The sequence below is a fragment of the Bos javanicus genome, chromosome 15 (assembly GCF_032452875.1).
Source record: "Bos javanicus breed banteng chromosome 15, ARS-OSU_banteng_1.0, whole genome shotgun sequence".
NCBI lineage: Eukaryota > Metazoa > Chordata > Mammalia > Artiodactyla > Bovidae > Bos > Bos javanicus.
Window position 1 is genome coordinate 16,300,723 of NC_083882.1, and position 17,528 is coordinate 16,318,250.

At 38.0% G+C, this 17,528-nt stretch overlaps 1 protein-coding gene across 1 annotated transcript in view; it reads left to right on the forward strand.

The window, feature by feature from the left end:
• Positions 1 to 17,528, forward strand: part of GUCY1A2 (guanylate cyclase 1 soluble subunit alpha 2) — a 600,412-nt gene that overhangs the window by 11,893 nt on the left and 570,991 nt on the right. The window contains exons 2-3 of the mRNA XM_061440208.1: positions 3,354 to 3,468; positions 4,694 to 4,822. Coding sequence (XP_061296192.1) covers positions 3,436 to 3,468; positions 4,694 to 4,822 — 162 coding nt within the window. The 5' untranslated portion in view covers positions 3,354 to 3,435. The remainder of the gene's footprint in view (positions 1 to 3,353; positions 3,469 to 4,693; positions 4,823 to 17,528) is intronic.

The following is a 17,528-nucleotide window of genomic DNA, read 5'->3' on the forward strand; positions in this document are numbered from 1 at the left end:
ACATTTAGTGAACTAAATAACTCTGTATGGCTGCTGAGTTTCCCAGGTTGGGTAAGTGATAAAGAACCCACCTGCCAATGCAGGAGAAGTTAAGAGATGTGGGTTCAATCCCTGGGTCAAGAAGATCCCCTGGAGGAGAGCATGGCAATCCACTCCATTATTCTTGCCTGGAGAATCCCATGGACAGAGCAATCTGGTGGGCTACAGTCCATAGAATCACAAAGTAACTCTACCTCTGCTGCAATCCCTGATACTATAGCTTTAATAGAACAAATAGCAATCTTGGACAATGATATGCAGTAATTGATCTGGTCAATGCTTTCTTTACTATACCCATAGAACAATTATGGAATTGATTTGTATTCATGGGCAAGGGAGACAATATATGTTCAGCTGCTTTTCACAAGGTTGTATACATAAGTCTACTATTTGTCACAAGTTTGCTGCTGAACATTCAGATCACCTATAAGTGTCTGATGATGTACAAATATCTCATTATATTGATTAAATGATACAAAGGCCAACAGAGGAAATAGTATTAAAAACTCTAAACCAATGTATTAATATCTTAAAAAACAACTGATGGGAGATGAACTTTCTCTCTAAAGTTCAAGAACTCACCCACACTGTAAAGTTTTCTCAAGAATACAATGGGCTAAAGGACACAGAGAGATTTTGCCTAAGGCTAAGCAAAACATAATGGAATTTAAAACTCCCCAAAAGAAGAGGGAGACTCAGAAATTTGTAGGGCTACTTGGTTTCTGGAGACAGTATATTCCACATTTGGGCCAGATATTGAGTCCACTTTACAAAGAAACTAGGAAAAAGCATGAATTTCAATGGGCTGTTCAGAAACAACAGGTTTTTGATGTGACTAAATGCAATACAGCGTGCTTTAGACTTATGATCAGTATAACCTGGCAACACATAATTGTATGTTTCTATAACTGAACAGTATACTACTTTGGAGCTCATGGCAAAAACAGCAAGACAAAAGAATACCTTTGGGCTTTTAGAGTAGGAAATTCTCAGTTCAGTTCAGTTCAGTCACGCAGCTGTGACCGAATTTTCGTGAACCGCTGGACTGCAGTACGCCAGGCTTCCCTGTCCATCACCGACACCCAGAGCTTGCTCAAACTCATGTTCATCGAGTCAGTAATGCCATCCAACCATCTTATCCTCTGTTGTCCCTTTCTCCTCCTGCTTTCAATCTTTCCCAGCATCAGGGTCTTTTCCAATAAGTCCATTCTTCGCATCAGATAGCCAAAGTATTGAAGTTTCAGCTTCAGCATCAGTCCTTCCAATGAATATTCAGGATTGATTTTCTTTAGGATTGACTGATTTGATCTCCTTGTATTCCAAAGGACTCTCATGAGCGTTCTCTAACACCACAGTTCAAAAGCATCAATTATTTGGCACTCAGCTTTCTTAATGGTCCATCTCTCATATTCATGCATGACTACTGGAAAAACCATAGGTTTGATTATACAGACCTTTATCGGTAAAGTAATATTTCTGCTTTTTAATATGCTAAGTTTTTCATAGCTTTTCTTCCAAAGAGTAAGTGTCTCTTAATTTCAAGGCTGCAGTCACCATCTGCAGTGATTTTGGAGCCCCAAATAAAGTTTCTCACTGTTTCTATTGTTTCCCCATCTATTTGCCATGAAGTGATGGGACCAGATGTTATGATCTTAGTTTTTTGAATATTGAGTTTTAAGCCAACTTTTTCACTCTCCTCTTTCACTTTCATCAAGAGGCTCTTTGGTTCCTCTTTGCTTCCTCTTTGCTTTCTGCCATAAGGGTGGTGTCATGTGCATATCTGACGTTGCTGATATTTCTCCTGGCAACAAACTGTGGAAAATTCTTCAAGAGATGGTAATACGAGACCATCTTACCTGTCCCCTAGAAATCTGTATGCAGGTTAAGAGGCAACAGTTAGAACTGGACATGGAACAATGGACTGGTTCCAAATTGGGAAAGGAGTATGGCAATGCTGTATATTGTCACCTTGCTTATTAAACTTATATTCAGGGTACATCATGTGAAATGCCAGACTAGATGAAGCACAATCCACACAGTCAAAGGCTTTAGCTTAGTCAATAAAGCAGAAGTAGATGTTTTTCTGGAATTCTCTTGCTTTTTGGTGATCCAGTGGATGTTGGCAATTTGGTCTCTGGTTCCTCTGCCTTTTCTAAATCCAGTTTGAACATGTGGAAGTTCTTGGTTCGCGTACTATTGAAGTCTAGCTTGAAGAATTTTGAGCATTACTTTGCTAGCATGTGAGATGAGTGCAATTGTGCAGTAGTTTGAACAGAAATTTCCAAAGGTCAGGAGAAATAACACTACCTTAGAAAAAAGTTTTTGGTTTGTTATTGGCGTTTGGTTGATACAAAATAATTGACTATATTAATATTAGTGTTAGTTGCTCAGCTATGTCTGACTCTTTGTGACCCCATGAACTGTAGCCCATCAAACTCCTTTGTCCTTGGGGTTCTTCAGGCAAGAATACTGGAGTGGGTTGCCATTTCCTCTTCCAGGGGATCTTCCCAACCCAGGGATCAAACCTGTGTTTCTTGAGTCTCCTGCATCGGCAGGAAGGTTTTTTTTACCACTCGAGCCATCTGGAAAGCCCTAATTGACTATATATCACACTATAATATTGAGATCTTAAGTGCCAATCATGCAATGGTACAAAGTTTCTCTGGTACAAAGTACCATTGGGTACCATCCTTGTACAACAAGATTGGGCAAGTCGAAGTGCCCATCATAATAAAATGGAAATGGTATATTCAGGACTGAACTAAACCTGGACCACATGGAGTCACTGCCTTACCTGAAAAGGTTTCTGAAATTCCTATAGAAAGCCTTGAGCAAGAGGCTATAATTAGCCTAAGATAACTGAGTCACCTGTAAAATGGGGAAAGCCCTTTGACTCTTAAACCACACAAGAAAAACAGCAAACGTGGTTCACTGATGGGTCAGCTAAATATATAGGATCCACTCACTATTGGGAAATGGTGGCCTATAATTCAATCACTACTAAATTGCTAACAACTACTGGGGAGGGTAAAAAGTAGCCAGTTTGCTGAGTTTTATGGTGTTCTTAGGTACTAAAGCAAGAAAATTTAACTGAATGTCATACATACACAGATTCATGGTCAGTAGCCAATTGATTGGCCACTTGGTTCCCCTTATGGGTAGAGAATAATGGAAAATTCAATCCAAAGGGCTATGGGGAAAGGAATTATGGTCTGACATTTGGGAAACTGTTCAAACTACTAAAGTTTCATTGTTTCATGTATACGCCCACAGTGTTCCAAATTCTACAGAATCAAGGTATAACTCTATTACAGATGAACAAACCCGAATCCAAGCTGTAGAAGCTGATCCAGACTCCAATGACTTAAAAGGCCTGACTTTGTGAGCATACCAAAAATGTGGCCATCTGGGAGAAAAAGCAACATACAGGTGGGCCAGGATTGAGGTATTTCTTTAACTATGAATCTAATTAAATCTGTTACTTTACAATGTCCATTTTGTCAATATATTAAGCATAGAAGCTTGCCACGGCTTGTCAAAGGACAATTGGTATGTGGCAAGTTGCCTGGGAAAATATGGCAAATTGATTACATTGGCCCATTAATTCAAGATAAAGGATGCCAGTAAGTGTGGACATGTATTCTCAATATTTGAGAATACCTATTTTGGATGTTTGGTGGCCATTCCCTTTGGGAAAGCCAATCAGACTAATACTATTAAAACTTTGGAGATAATTAATTTATATTATGGTGTTCTGCTTCAAATTCAAAGTGAAAATTGGTCACATTTTAAATGTACGCTAATACAAGAGTTTGTCCAGGAACATAACATACAGTAGAATTTTTATATTCCTAATTATCCTCAAGCTGTTGATTTGAGTGAAATGAAGGGTTTGCTTAAACATCAGTTAATTAAACTTGGAGAGGGTTTGTATAAAAATTGGGAGACCTGAATTCTGCCCTCAATATTTTAAATAATGGACCTATAGGAAAATCAGAAATTCTTTTGATGAAAGTGACTCTTCCAAATAAATAGATTTCCATTCTGAAACAATTAAGAAATTATCCCTTTCCAAGCTACTCCTGAGGCCACCAGACTGGATTTGTACTCTATATCTGAACATATGCTTACTAAAAGATTGATATGTGCCATTTCAACTAGTATTGGAATCAAATGCCTCCTGGACACTTTGAATTAATCAAAGGATGCTACAGTTTATTGTTACAAGGGATCTGTGTCAATGAGGAGTTATGGACCCAGACTACCAAGGAGAAATCTGAGTAATTCTACAAAATGAAGGAAAGGATGCTCCATTTATTAATAAACATGATCAAATTGCCCAATTGCTGATTTTTCCATGTGTAATTGGCAAAGTACAAAAAGGAGAACCTCTTACCTTACTAACATTTAGAGGTGAAAGAGTGTCTGGATCCATAAATGAAATAACTGCAATTGGAACTAAAGTCTGGGTGAAGCAGCCCAACAAATATTACTATAGCTGCTGATGTCACTGTGCATGGAAAAGACAATATCATATCAGTGATTATCCCCAGACAGGAAAAATGTGCCATTAACCCACTGTTATTCTCATGAATTGATTATTCTTGGAGGCCTGACTGTAATATGTATTGAGATTTACACCTCCATCTTTCAGGAGATGCTGCAATTAAGAAGAAAAGACATAGGAGACCACTATAGTATTTTCCACTGGAGAAATGCAAGCCAGGTTCAAACTCAAGATAATTTCACCTGCCTGGGAAAGCAGCACTGTCCACTCCTAATGGTAACTTACTATGAACAAAATTTATCTGTCTGGTCAGGGATAAATCCTGACAGCATATGTGACTGAGTCACTGTGTGATCACCACACGCCTCCTCTTTGGTAGCTGAATTAACTCCCTGTGCATTAATAATGTGCTGTAATGTCTTAAAAATTCCTCCTGATGATCCTGCTGCTCACCATATGCACAAAAGTATAAATTCCTATAAAAACATTACTGCTTTACAATTATACAATGGAGATACTGCACAGAATGTATCTTTAATACAGATTTCTGTCTTCATATGAGTGAATAATTCACAAATTTATGGAAGAGGTCACTGAGCAATCTCATTACCATCATAAGCTATCTGCCTAAAGTTATGCCCCACTTATTAGTCAAGATTCCTCACCATGTGCACAACTAGCTCAACATTATCAAAAGTTTTCATTATATTTGTAACATTTTTTTAAATTATAAAAGTATGATAACACATTTATAAGAGACTTGGAAAATATGGAATAAATTTACAGATAGTTCCACTATATATTGCAATTATATATATTTTTTTCTTCCAATTTTATTTTATTTTTAAACTTTACATAATTGTATTAGATAAATTAATATTTTAGTTGGAGTTTCAATATCAAACTCAAAAATTAATAGAATGAATTAATTAATTTGATAGAATGAATTAATACAAAGAAGTAGAAGGATATAGTAGACCTGAAAATCACCATGAACCAATTCAATACAATTAAGATTTATATGATCAGTAGGATACAAATTTTATTCAAGATACCATAGACTGTAGACTAGGAGACTCTGGAACATAGGAGACTAGGGACTAGGGACAAAAAAACACAGTGCAAAATTTTCATAGTCTAAAGATTTGAAATTATACAGATGTTGTTATTACTGTGGAATTATTTTAGAAATCAATGTCAAAAGATATTTGAAATACCTTTTGATATTTCAAAAGATATTTGAATATCAAATTCAATATCAAAAGATATTTGAAAATCACCCACATATTTTCAAGTACAATGTGACAGTTACTAATAAAGACCTTTGACTTAGCCATTGAAAGCCTCAATAAAGTTAGACTGAAAAAAACACAGAGGGTTATTGCAGAGAAGAAAGAATTTAAACAAGAAATTATTATCAAAATGAGAAATTAATATTAAAGATATTTTAAACAAAATCCTATGTATTTGGAAATTAAATGTACACTTTTAAATGAAAGTGTATCTAAGAAGCCATAACAAGGAAAATTAGAAAATCTTTATAATAGAATAAAATGAAGAGAATTGACCAGAATTTGTTGCATGCAGCTGAAGCTGCTCAATTAAATTAAATACATTGCAAAGTCTTGAATAAGGCATGAAAACAAATAATGAACACTAGCATAGCTTTTTGTGAAATTTGAACAAAATCTGTACTTTAGTTAATAATACTATATCACTTTTTAATAACCTGCTTTTTTCTAACAGTTCTCTTTACATTCTCAGAATTGGATTAGAAATTTCAAGCCTCATTCAATTTTTTAAAATCACTAATGTCAGGAGCCGCATTAGGCATTACTGACAAAATGGAGGCTCGGTCCCCAGCCCCCTCTCATTCCGCAGGCACGGATCCTGGGATGAAGGAGTTAGGACTTGTAATTCTGACTTGTCTTTTCCTCTTCTCAGCTGAGTTGACTGAAAATGAATATTAAGGTGCTTATTGGTCTTGAGAGGAGCATGAGAAGGCACAAAGCCTTCTACAGCATTGCTCAGAAAATAATTCATAATCACTGACATTTGTTCAAGGACTTTTACAAAAGAGTGTTCCAGGATGAGCACATAGGCATAGCTTGAGGCCATGGGAGGGATTGATATCTGAAGCCTATTTGTGAGGAGAAAGTTTATGGCAAAGGAGTTTACTGAATTTAGGGCTTAGAAATAATTAAAATAGTTAGAAGTTAAAGATTTAAGGAATGTTGTAAAGCTAGCATATTTTACTATAGCTTATAGAAGTTAGGAATTTTTTAGAGACACTATAGCTAGAAGCCTTTTTAAGAGATAGTGAGCTCAGGACGTTAGGGGCAAACAGGATTTAGGAAGATAAGTAGTAAACTGAGGAATGTAGCATGAGTTACAATATAATCACAAGTTAACTATAGGACACATTAGAAAAGGTAGATAATAGATGATAAGGCTGATTCCGAGAGAATCCCTGAAGCAGGAACTCTGTTTGAAGAGCAACAAAAATTTATGGAGATAATAAATCTGGGAGAGGGGGAACTGAAAATGTCAAACCTCTGGCCTAATGTTTTTGTAAAGTATAAAAGAGAATCTTAAACTTGAAATAAACAGGCAGTCCATAGAAAACTGAGAGGCTGTCTCATTGGCCGACACCATCCATCTCTTCAAGTTGAATCCCTGGTTGCTGGAGTTGGACTCCAGCACACTAAGATAATAAATATTCTAGATGTTTAGTAATAATAGAAGATGCCTAAATACATGGAACTATATGAAAGTTTTGAGTGAAAATAAATTAGAAATCTAGCATTCTATTCATACTAAGTCATACAAGTGAAATCAAAGTGTCATAATTTTTTTTTAGCTAGGCAAAGATTCATAGATTTTCTAATATATATATATTATACATACTATATATATATATTGGGCTTCCCTGGTGGCTTAGACTAAAAGAATCTGCTTGCAACACAAAGAAACCTCGGTTTAATCCCGGGTCAGGAAGATCCCCTGGAGAAGGAAATGGCAACCCACTCCAGTATTCTTGTCTGAAGAATTCCATGGACAGGGGAACCTGGCGGGCTAATCCATGGGATAGCAGTGTTGGACACAGCTGAGCAATTAACTATATGTATGTGTATATACAAAAGCTTTTCTACTATGCTTAAGGCTTGAGAAGGAAAAACAGCAACAACAAAAAGAGATGGAGAAATTGTAAAACATAAACTTAATGAAATGGGATCACTGAATATGAAGTTGAAAAAGGGAAACAACCTAGATAAAGGTAAAAGATCATCATATACTCCAGTTGCTTTAAAACATGGGCTGCTCATTAGAAACAGATCTGGAGAGGGGCAGTTCCCAAGATGGTGAAGGAATAGAATGTGGAGACCACTTTCTCCCCCACAGGTTCATATAAAGATCATTTGAATGTCGAGCAACTTCCACAAAACAAACTCTGAATCCTGGCAGAGGACACCAGGCACCCAGAAAGGCAGCCTGATCTCTTTGAAGGGAGGTAGGACAAAATATAAAAGATGAAAACAGAGACAAAAGATTTAGGGATGGAGACCTGTCCTGGGGAGAGAGTCGTGAAGGAGTAGAAGTTTCCACAAAATAGGAAACCCTCTCACAGGCCTGTCGGTGGGGAGCTTTGGATTCTCAGAGGGCAACATAACATGGGGGAGAAAAAAAAAAACAAAAACCCCACAAAATATGCATGTAACTGCAGCTAGCAATGGAGAAAGGGCTCAGATGTTCGTATCCACTACCAGCGAGTTGGGGCTGGACAGGGAGGCGTGGGCTGCATCGTTAGTCCTTAGGGTAAGGACTGGACTTGAATGCCCTGAGGACAATCTGAGGGAACTAATGTAACATAGCAACCCAAACCATGGGATCGCCAGAGAGACAAAAAACAAAAACAAAAACAAAACAAAACAAAACAAAACAAAAACAAAACAAAAAAACCTTTCCTGTGAAAGACTCTAATCCCGCAAGGTTGAATACCAAAGGAGAGCAAGCTGGCTGACATTTAGGGCCCTCCGTCCTCCTCCAGGAGGTATCATCTCATGCCAGCCCAGAAACAGTAAATGCTGGAGATAGTGTGGGGAAAACGGGACCCTCTTACACTGTTGGTGGGAATGAAAACTAGTACAGCCACTATGGAGAACAGTGTGGAGATTCCTGAAAAAACTGGAAATAGAACTGCCAAATGACCCAGCAATCCCACTGCTTGGCATACACGCCAAGAATGAAAGAGACCCATGTACCCCAATGTTCATTGCAGCACTATTATCAACAGCTAGGACATGGAAGCAACCTAGATGTCCATCGGCAGATGAATGGATAAGGAAGTTGTGGTACATATACACAATGGAATATCACTCAGATATAAGAAAGAGTGAAGTCATAAAGATTAACACCAATACAGTATATTAACACATATGTATGGAATTTAGAAAGATGGTAATGACAATCTTATTAGCAAGGCAGCAAAAGAGACACAAATGTAAAGAACAGATTATTGGACTATGTGGGAGAAGGTGAGGGTGGATGATGTGAGAGAATAGCAATGAAACGTGTACATTACCATATGTAAAATAGATGACTAGTGCAAGTTCGATGCATGAAGCAGGGCACTCAAAGCCAGTGCTCTGGACAACCCAGAGGGATGGGATGGGGACAGAGAGTGGTAGGGGGTTCAGGACAGAAGGGCACGTGTACACCCGTGGCTGATTCATGTCAATGTATGGCCAAAACCACCACAATATTGTAAAGTAATTATCCTCCAATTAAAATAGATAAATCAATTTTTAAAAAAAGAAACACAACTGGACCTTTGGAGAAAAATAACAATACTTGGGCATTTGTATTTTCCAAAAAATTCCAAAATGATTCTCTTCTTCATCTGGATTTTAAAAAGCTTTATTTTTTCACTTCCATGCATTGGAGAAGGAAATGTACATCTAGGTTGCTTCCATGTCCTGGCTAGAAAAATTTGTAATTGTGACCCATGGGGTTGCAAAGAGTTGGACATGACTGAGCAACTGAACAACAATAATAAAATAAACCATTTTCTTAATTGTTTTGGATTTGTTTTGTATAGGTCGTTTCTTTCTCTTGTGTGTCTGCCTAAAGAAGTTCCTTTAGTATTTGTTGTAAAACTGGTTTTGTGGTGCTTAATTCTCTTAATTTTTGCTTGTCTGGAAAGCTTTTGATTTCTCCAATAAATCTGAATGGGTCTTCTTGGGTAGAGTAGTCTTTGTTGTAGGATCTTCCCTTTCATCACTTTAAATAATATACCATTCCTTTCTGATTTGTAGAGTTTCTGTTGAGGAATCAGCTGATAACCTTATAAGGATTCTCTAGTATGCTGTTTGTCATATTTCCCTTGCTTTTAATATTTTATTTTTGTCTTTAATTTTCACCATTTTGATTACTACGTGTCTCAATGTGATCCCCCTTGGGTTTATCATAACTGCCTAGAACTCTGTGCTTTCTGAACTTGGTTGAATACATTCTTTACCATGTTATGGGAAGTTTTCAGCTATTATTTCTTCAAATATTTTCTTGGGTCCTTTTCTCCCACTTCTTCTTCTTTTGAGGCCCTATAAAGCGAATGTTGGGGGTTTACAGTTGTCCCAGAGGCCTCTAAGGCTGTCTTTATTTTTCATTCTTTTTTCTATTTTCTGTTCTGCAGCAGTGATTACCACCATTCTGTCCTCCAGTTACTTTTCCATTTTTCCACATCAGATATTTTGCTATTGATTCCTTCTAGTGCATTGTTCATCTCTGTTTGTTCTTTTAGTTGGTCTAAGTTTTTGGTAAACTTTTTTTGTATCTTCTCAATCTTTGCCTCCATTGTTTTTTCTGAGTTCCGGATCATCTTCACTGTCATTATTCTGAATTCTTTTTCTAGAAGGCTGCCTATCTCCACTTCATTTGGTTGTTTTTCTGAGATTATGTCTTGTCCTTTCATCTGGGACAAAGCCCTCTGCTTTTTCATTCTGGTTAACTTTTTGTGATGTGGCTTTGGTTCTAGTTGTGATGGATTGTGGTTCTTCTTGCTTCTTCTGTCTATCCTCTGGTGAATGAGACTAAGAGGCTTATATAAGCTTCCTGATGGGAGGGACTGATGGTGAGGGAAATTGGGTCTTGCTCTGGTAGATGGGACTGTGCTCAATAAAAATTGAATACAATTGTCTGCTGATAGGTGCAGCTGCTTTTCCTCTGTTATTGTTTTGGCCTGAGGCAATCTAGCCCTGAAGTCTATGGGCTCTGTGGTAGGGTTAATGGTGACCAAGAGGACTTAAGCCAAGGGGCCCCTTCTAGGACTGTTGCTACCCGTGCCTCCATCCCCACAGTGAGCCACTGCTGACCCACACCTCCACAAGAGACCCTCTAACACTCACAGGCAGGTCTGGTTCAGTCTTCTGTGGACTCACTGCTCCTTTCCCCAGGTCTTGGCATGCACAAGATTTTATTTGAGCCCTTTCCAAAAGTGGAGTCTCTGTTTCCCCCAGTCCTGTGAAAGTCCTGTAATCAAATCTCACTGGTCTTCAGATTCCCTTGGATTTCCATTCCTTTTACCAAATCCATAGGCTAGGAAGCCTGACATGAGGCTCAGAACCTTCACAAAAGTGGGAGAACTTCTTTGGTACTATTGTTCTCCAGATTGTAGATCACCCACATGATGGGTATAGGACTTGATTTTATTGTGCTTGCACTCCTCCTACCATTTGGTTGTAGCTTCTTCTTTGTTGTAGCTTTGTCTTTGGACATGGTTTTTTTTTTTTTTTTTTTTTTTTCTTTTATGATTCCAGTATCCTCCTGTCGATGGCTGTTCAACTGCTAGCTGTGATTTTGTGCCCTTGCAGGAGATGAGTGAATGTCCTTCTACTCTACCATCTTGAACAGGACTGTATCATATTTTAATGTTAGTTTTCCTGCCTGCCCTAAATGTAGGCTCAAACGACATGGTATGACATTCTATTAGGACTGGTTGGTACTGGTAAGGGTATGAATAGTGCTGTCAACAGAGAAACCTTGGCCACAAGATTACATACTGCTGGCAAGGATATAGCCCAGGCCTTAACCCTTAATGCTAAACAGAAACATGCCATATTAAAGCCACATGAACTCAGCTTAAGGTATGTTTAAGACTTTTTATAGTTGATTAATGACTCAATAATAATTCAACTAAACCAAACTAATCTTTAATTATATGTTTGATTGGACTGTTTGTTCTATACAGCTGTTATATTACCTAACTCAAAGAGATAAAACCCAAGGGATTTTGGTGTCTACTAATGCCTATGCTTGGACTTTCCTGGTGGCTCAGATGGTAAAGAATCCACCTGCATTGCAGGAGGCCTGAATTTGATCCCTGGGTTAGAAAGATCCCCTAGAGAAGGGAACAGCTACCCACTCCAGTATTCTGGCCTGGAGAGTTCCATGGATAGAGGAACCTGGCAAGCTATTATAGTCCACGGCGTCACAAAGAGTCAGATATGACTGAGCAACTTTCACTTTCAATTCCTATGCATGAAACGACTTATTTAAAGAATGGATTACTGACAACCATTGGGTTCTTATTCCTGAAAGTGAAAGTCGTTCATTCATGTCCAACTCTTTGTGACCCCAGGGAATTCTCCAAGCCAGAATACTGGAGTCGGGTAGCCTTTCCCTTCTCCAGACTTCTTATTCCTGAAGGCATTACTAAGTGCACTGAACCATGTGCCAGGGAACCATATATTAGTATAATACAGCTAACACAAGCATCATGGACCAATTTCATACATTACCCATTATATTTAAGAAAGAATATTGGTTACATTAGGGCAGACTGGTTCCAAATAGGAAAAGGAGTACGTCAAGGCTGTATATTGTCACCCTGTTTATTGAACTTATATGCAGAGTACATCATGAGAAATGCTGGGCTGGAAGAAACACAAGCTGGAATCAAGATTGCCGGGAGAAATATCAATAACCTCAGATATGCAGATGACACCACCCTTATGGCAGAAAGTGAAGAGGAACTAAAAAGCCTCTTGATGAAAGTGAAAGAGGAGAGTGAAAAAGTTGGCTTAAAGCTCAACATTCAGAAAATGAAGATCATGGCATCCGGTCCCATCACTTCATGGGAAATAGATGGGGAAACAGTGGAAACAGTGTCAGACTTTATTTTTTTGGGCTCCCAAATCACTGCAGATGGTGACTGCAGCCATGAAATTAAAAGATGCTTACTCCTTGGAAGGAAAGTTATGACCAACCTAGATAGCATATTCAAAAGCAGAGCCATTACTTTGCCAACAAAGGTCCATCTAGTCAAGGCTATGGTTTTTCCTGTGGTCATGTATGGATATGAGAGTTGGACTGTGAAGAAGGTTGAGCGCCGAAAAATTGACGCTTTTGAACTGTGGTGTTGAAAAAGACTCCTGAGAGTCCCTTGGACTTCAAGGAGATCCAACCAGTCCATTCTGAAGGAGATCAGCCCTGGGATTTCTTTGGAAGGAATGATGCTGAAGCTGAAACTCAAGTACTTTGGCCACCTCATGCAAAGAGTTGACTCGTTGGAAAAGACTCTGATGCTGGGAGGGATTGGGGTCAGGAGGAGAAGGGGATGTCAGAGGATGAGATGGCTGAATGGCATCACTGACTCGATGGATGTGAGTCTGAGTGAACTCCAGGAGTTGGTGATGGACAGGGAGGCCTAGCGTGCTGCAATTCATGGGGTTGCAAAGAGTCAGACATGACTGAGAGACTGAACTGAACTGAACTGAGGGCTTCCCTGGTAGCTCAGCTGGTAAAGAACCCATCTGCAATGCAGGAGACCCTGGTTCAATTCTTGGGTGGGGAAGATCCTTTGGAGAAGGAATAAGCTACCCACTCCAGTATTCTTGGGCTTCCCTGGTGGCTCAGGTAGTAAAGAATCTGTCCGCAATGGGGGAGATCTAGGTTCGATCCCTGGGTTGGAAAGATCCCCAGGAGGAGGGCATGGTGACCCACTCCAGTTCTCTTGCCTGGAGAATCCCCATGGATGGAGAAGCCTGGCTGGCTACAGTCTGTGGGGTTGCAAAGAGTTGGACAAGACTAAGTGACTAAGCACACCACACAGCATTGGTTACATTTTACTGGAAATTATTTGGAATTTGATAATACCATGCACTTATGGACTGACTGTGATAAAACTACTGAAGGACTTCTATGTAGAGCAACTGTTTGCACCTGGGAGACCTATTTATTGGAACATTGCATCAAGCATTGTGAATGGACTGTTATTCCTAAATCCTATAATTTTTTTTTAATATCCCCTCAATTAGTGTGTATTGTGACTGATAATCTAAGCACAACTTCTGTGTATCAGTTAGGATCTCCTCTTTCCAGATGTCTAACACATATTGATCATTTATATTGGGAAAGGACCACTTACTATATTCTCCCTATGAAAACTCGGGTATTGTGGACCCAAATGTTATTCCCCTATGTTGTCTGTTTCTAATATTAGTTTCTCCTTAGAATCCTTATGTAGCCTTTTGTAGGGAATTACAGGGTTCATAGATAGATCTACTTGTACCTTGATTGAACATTCTGTTTTTATTACTATGACAGTCAATATGTTCATGAATATAGGATTTAGTGTTCAGAAACATACTTCTCATTGATGGAGGGAATTTTTCTTCAACATGTTCCCTACTGTTCACATATGGTTTTATACTTTGTTTAACCCCTTACTTATTATATTATGTTTCTTCTATTTGGAATTGTTATTTGACTTAAGAAAACTGCCCATGTTATTTTGCCTTTTTTCCTATGCTCTTCAGCCTAAACAATCCTGAGGCCAACTGTTAAGAAAATTAAAATCAGATAGTCTTGTTCAGGCTTTAGGAACAGCACAGTAGATCTCTAACCTGGTTCTGACCTGCATGAACACTGCCTGGGTGAGCACACTGCTGTTACCAGCAAGTCAGCTGGCACTTTAGATAAGAGAAGGATTGGGTCCTGGAATTTTCTTAAGCCTCTGGAGGCCTGGCCAGCCCCCCCCCCCCCCCCCCCAGGCTCTGGAAAATTTAGAGAATCACAAGAAGAAATAAACAGCCGTAAAAGAGTTAAAGTAAAACCACAGCTGCATTTTTGTGTGGAAAGTGATTATGATATTAATTTGTGGCCTGAGATTATAAGCTGGAGTTTCCAAAATTGCAATTTGAAGTTTCACCAATGGAATGAAAGCACAACCTGGGTCTGTTTCCCAGTTGGAGCTCCAAATTGCTGTTAACAAGGGACTTCCCAGTGAGTACTGTTCAAGTCTGGATGTTTGTCGGCCCAATTTGGACATTTATGTATGTGCTGTTACTTTTTTCTATTGTTTCTATTTCTCTTCTTTTAGTAACTATGTATTGAAATCAAGTCCAACAACCCTCTATTAAATATTGAACTTGTTTATTGTGTGTGTGATGAGTGGTTTCTTTTGTTAACAAATCATTTGAACCTAAAACAAAAGCAAAACTTTCTGCAAAACACTACACTGACACAATTCAAATAAAAGCCTTTCTGTGTGAATTACTAAGTATCTAATTCAATTGAGTTCAGTTATGTATCCAAGTAATTTTCATTTAGATAATTATATATGAATAATCATGATATTCAGAATGATATTCTGGTTAACTGTCTAAATTAGATAGAAAGAAATTCTATTTTCAATCGCATAGAGCAAGTTTTATTTGGCATTGAAGGTCAGGCGACAGACATTTCTAAATGGCACTTCCAAAAACTGTGGTGCTTTTATTGCCAAAAGACAGATAAAAATTATATTTTACACATCATTTTGAAGGTAATAAAATGGAAACAAAAGAAGTAAATTCCAGCTTCATCTTTTAGCTGAATGTCACTGCTGCTGCTGCTGCTAAGTCGCTTCAGTCGTGTCTGACTCTGTGTGACCCCATAGACGGCAGCCCACCAGGCTCTCCTGTCCCTGGGATTCTCCAGGTAGGAACACTGGAGTGGGTTGCCATTTCCTTTTGCAATGCATGAAAGTGAAAAAATAAAGTGAAGTCGCTCAGTCGTGTCTGACTCCTAGCGACCCCATCGACTGCAGCCCACCAGGCCCCTCTGTCCATGGGATTTTCCAGACAAGAGTACTGGAGTGGGGTGCCATGAATGTCACTGATCTGTGTGAATCTTTGCTAACATATATTCCTTAATAGCTTTGTATATTATCTTTTGCTTAAAAATTATAATGACTATAGAGATGGTAGAACAGCATCATGCTGCTCTTTTTTGAATGGCTCTCAAAATGTCTTTTGAGGGTTTTTTTTTTTTTTTTTTGCTTCTTGTTTTCTGACCCAGTATTTACATGAAGATTTTCTTTATTTAGCACAAGTCTTCTATGAAAACAATTATACTGAAAGAAGTGGTTCTTCTTTTTTTTCAAGCAATCTAAATAGTTCACAAACACTTTTGAGTGTTTTATTGACGTAACTAAAAAGTAGGAAACCATTGACTCATTGACTACTTATTTACCTCAGCCCAGTTTTGTTTGCCCTAACCATTACTAAGGATAGTATCATTTACACTTAAAGTTTCAAAAACACAGTGGGACAATGAGTGCTTTTATTTACTTATTTTTAAATTTACTTTTTAAATGAATTTTTATTGGTGTGTAGTTGCTTTACAATACTGTGTTAGTTTCCACTGTACACCAAAGTGAACCAGTTAAATATACACATATATCCCATCTTTTTTCCTTCCCATTTAGGTCATCACACAGCACTGAGTAGACGTTCTTGAACTATACAGTAAGTTCTCCCTATGTATTTTATATATCGTATCACTAGTGTATATATCAATCCCAAGCACCCAATTTATCGCTCCCTCCATTTCCCCCTTTAGTGTCCATGCATTTGCTCTCTGTGTCTGTGCCTCTGTTTTTGTTTTGAGAGATCATTTATACCATTGTTTTATAGATTTCACATATATGTGTTAATATACAATATTCATTTTTCTCTTTCTGACTTGACTCTGTATGACAGGTTCGAGGCCCATCCATTTCTCTACAAATAATCCAACTTCATTCTTTTCTATGGCTGAGTACTACTACATTGTATATAGGTACATGTATATACCATACCTTCTTTATCCATTCTTCTGTTGATGGACATTTAGGTTGCTTCCATGTCCTAGCTATTGTAAGTAGTGCTGCAATGAACATTGGGGTGCATGTGTCTTTTTTTGATACTGACAAAAAGAAATCAAAGAGGCCACAAACAAATGGAGACATATACTAAGATCTTGGAGTAGAAGAATCAATATTGCGAAAATGACTACAGTACTCAAAACAATCTACAGATTCAAGCAATCCCTGTCAAATTACTAATGGCATTTTTCACAGAACTGAAAAAACATTTTTACAATTTGTATGGAAACACAAAAGATCCCAAATAAACAATGCAATCTTGATAAAGAAAAATGGAGCTTGAGGAATAAAACTCTTTGACTTCAGACTATACTATAAAACTACAGTAATCAAGATAGTATGGTTCTGGCACAAAAACAGAAATATAGACCAATGGTACAAGATAGAAAGCCCAGAGATAAATCCATGTACATATGGTCACCTAGTCTATGACATAAAAGGCAAGAATATGCAGTGGGGGAAAAACAGTCCCTCCAAACAATGGTGCTGGGAAAACTGAACAGCTACATGTAAAAGAGTGAAGTTAGAACACTTCCTAATACCATACAAAAAATAAACTCAAAATGGATTAATGATAGGAATGTAAGTCCACACAGTATGAAACTCTTACAGGAAAATGTAGGCATAACACTCTTTGACATAAATTACAGCAGGATCTTTTTTACCCACCTCCTTAAAAAGTGGAAAAAAAAAAATTGGCAAATGGGACCTAATTAAACTTAAAAGCTTTTGCACAGCAAAGGAAACCGTATATAAGAGAAAAAGACTACCCGAGGAATGGCATAAAATATTTGCAAA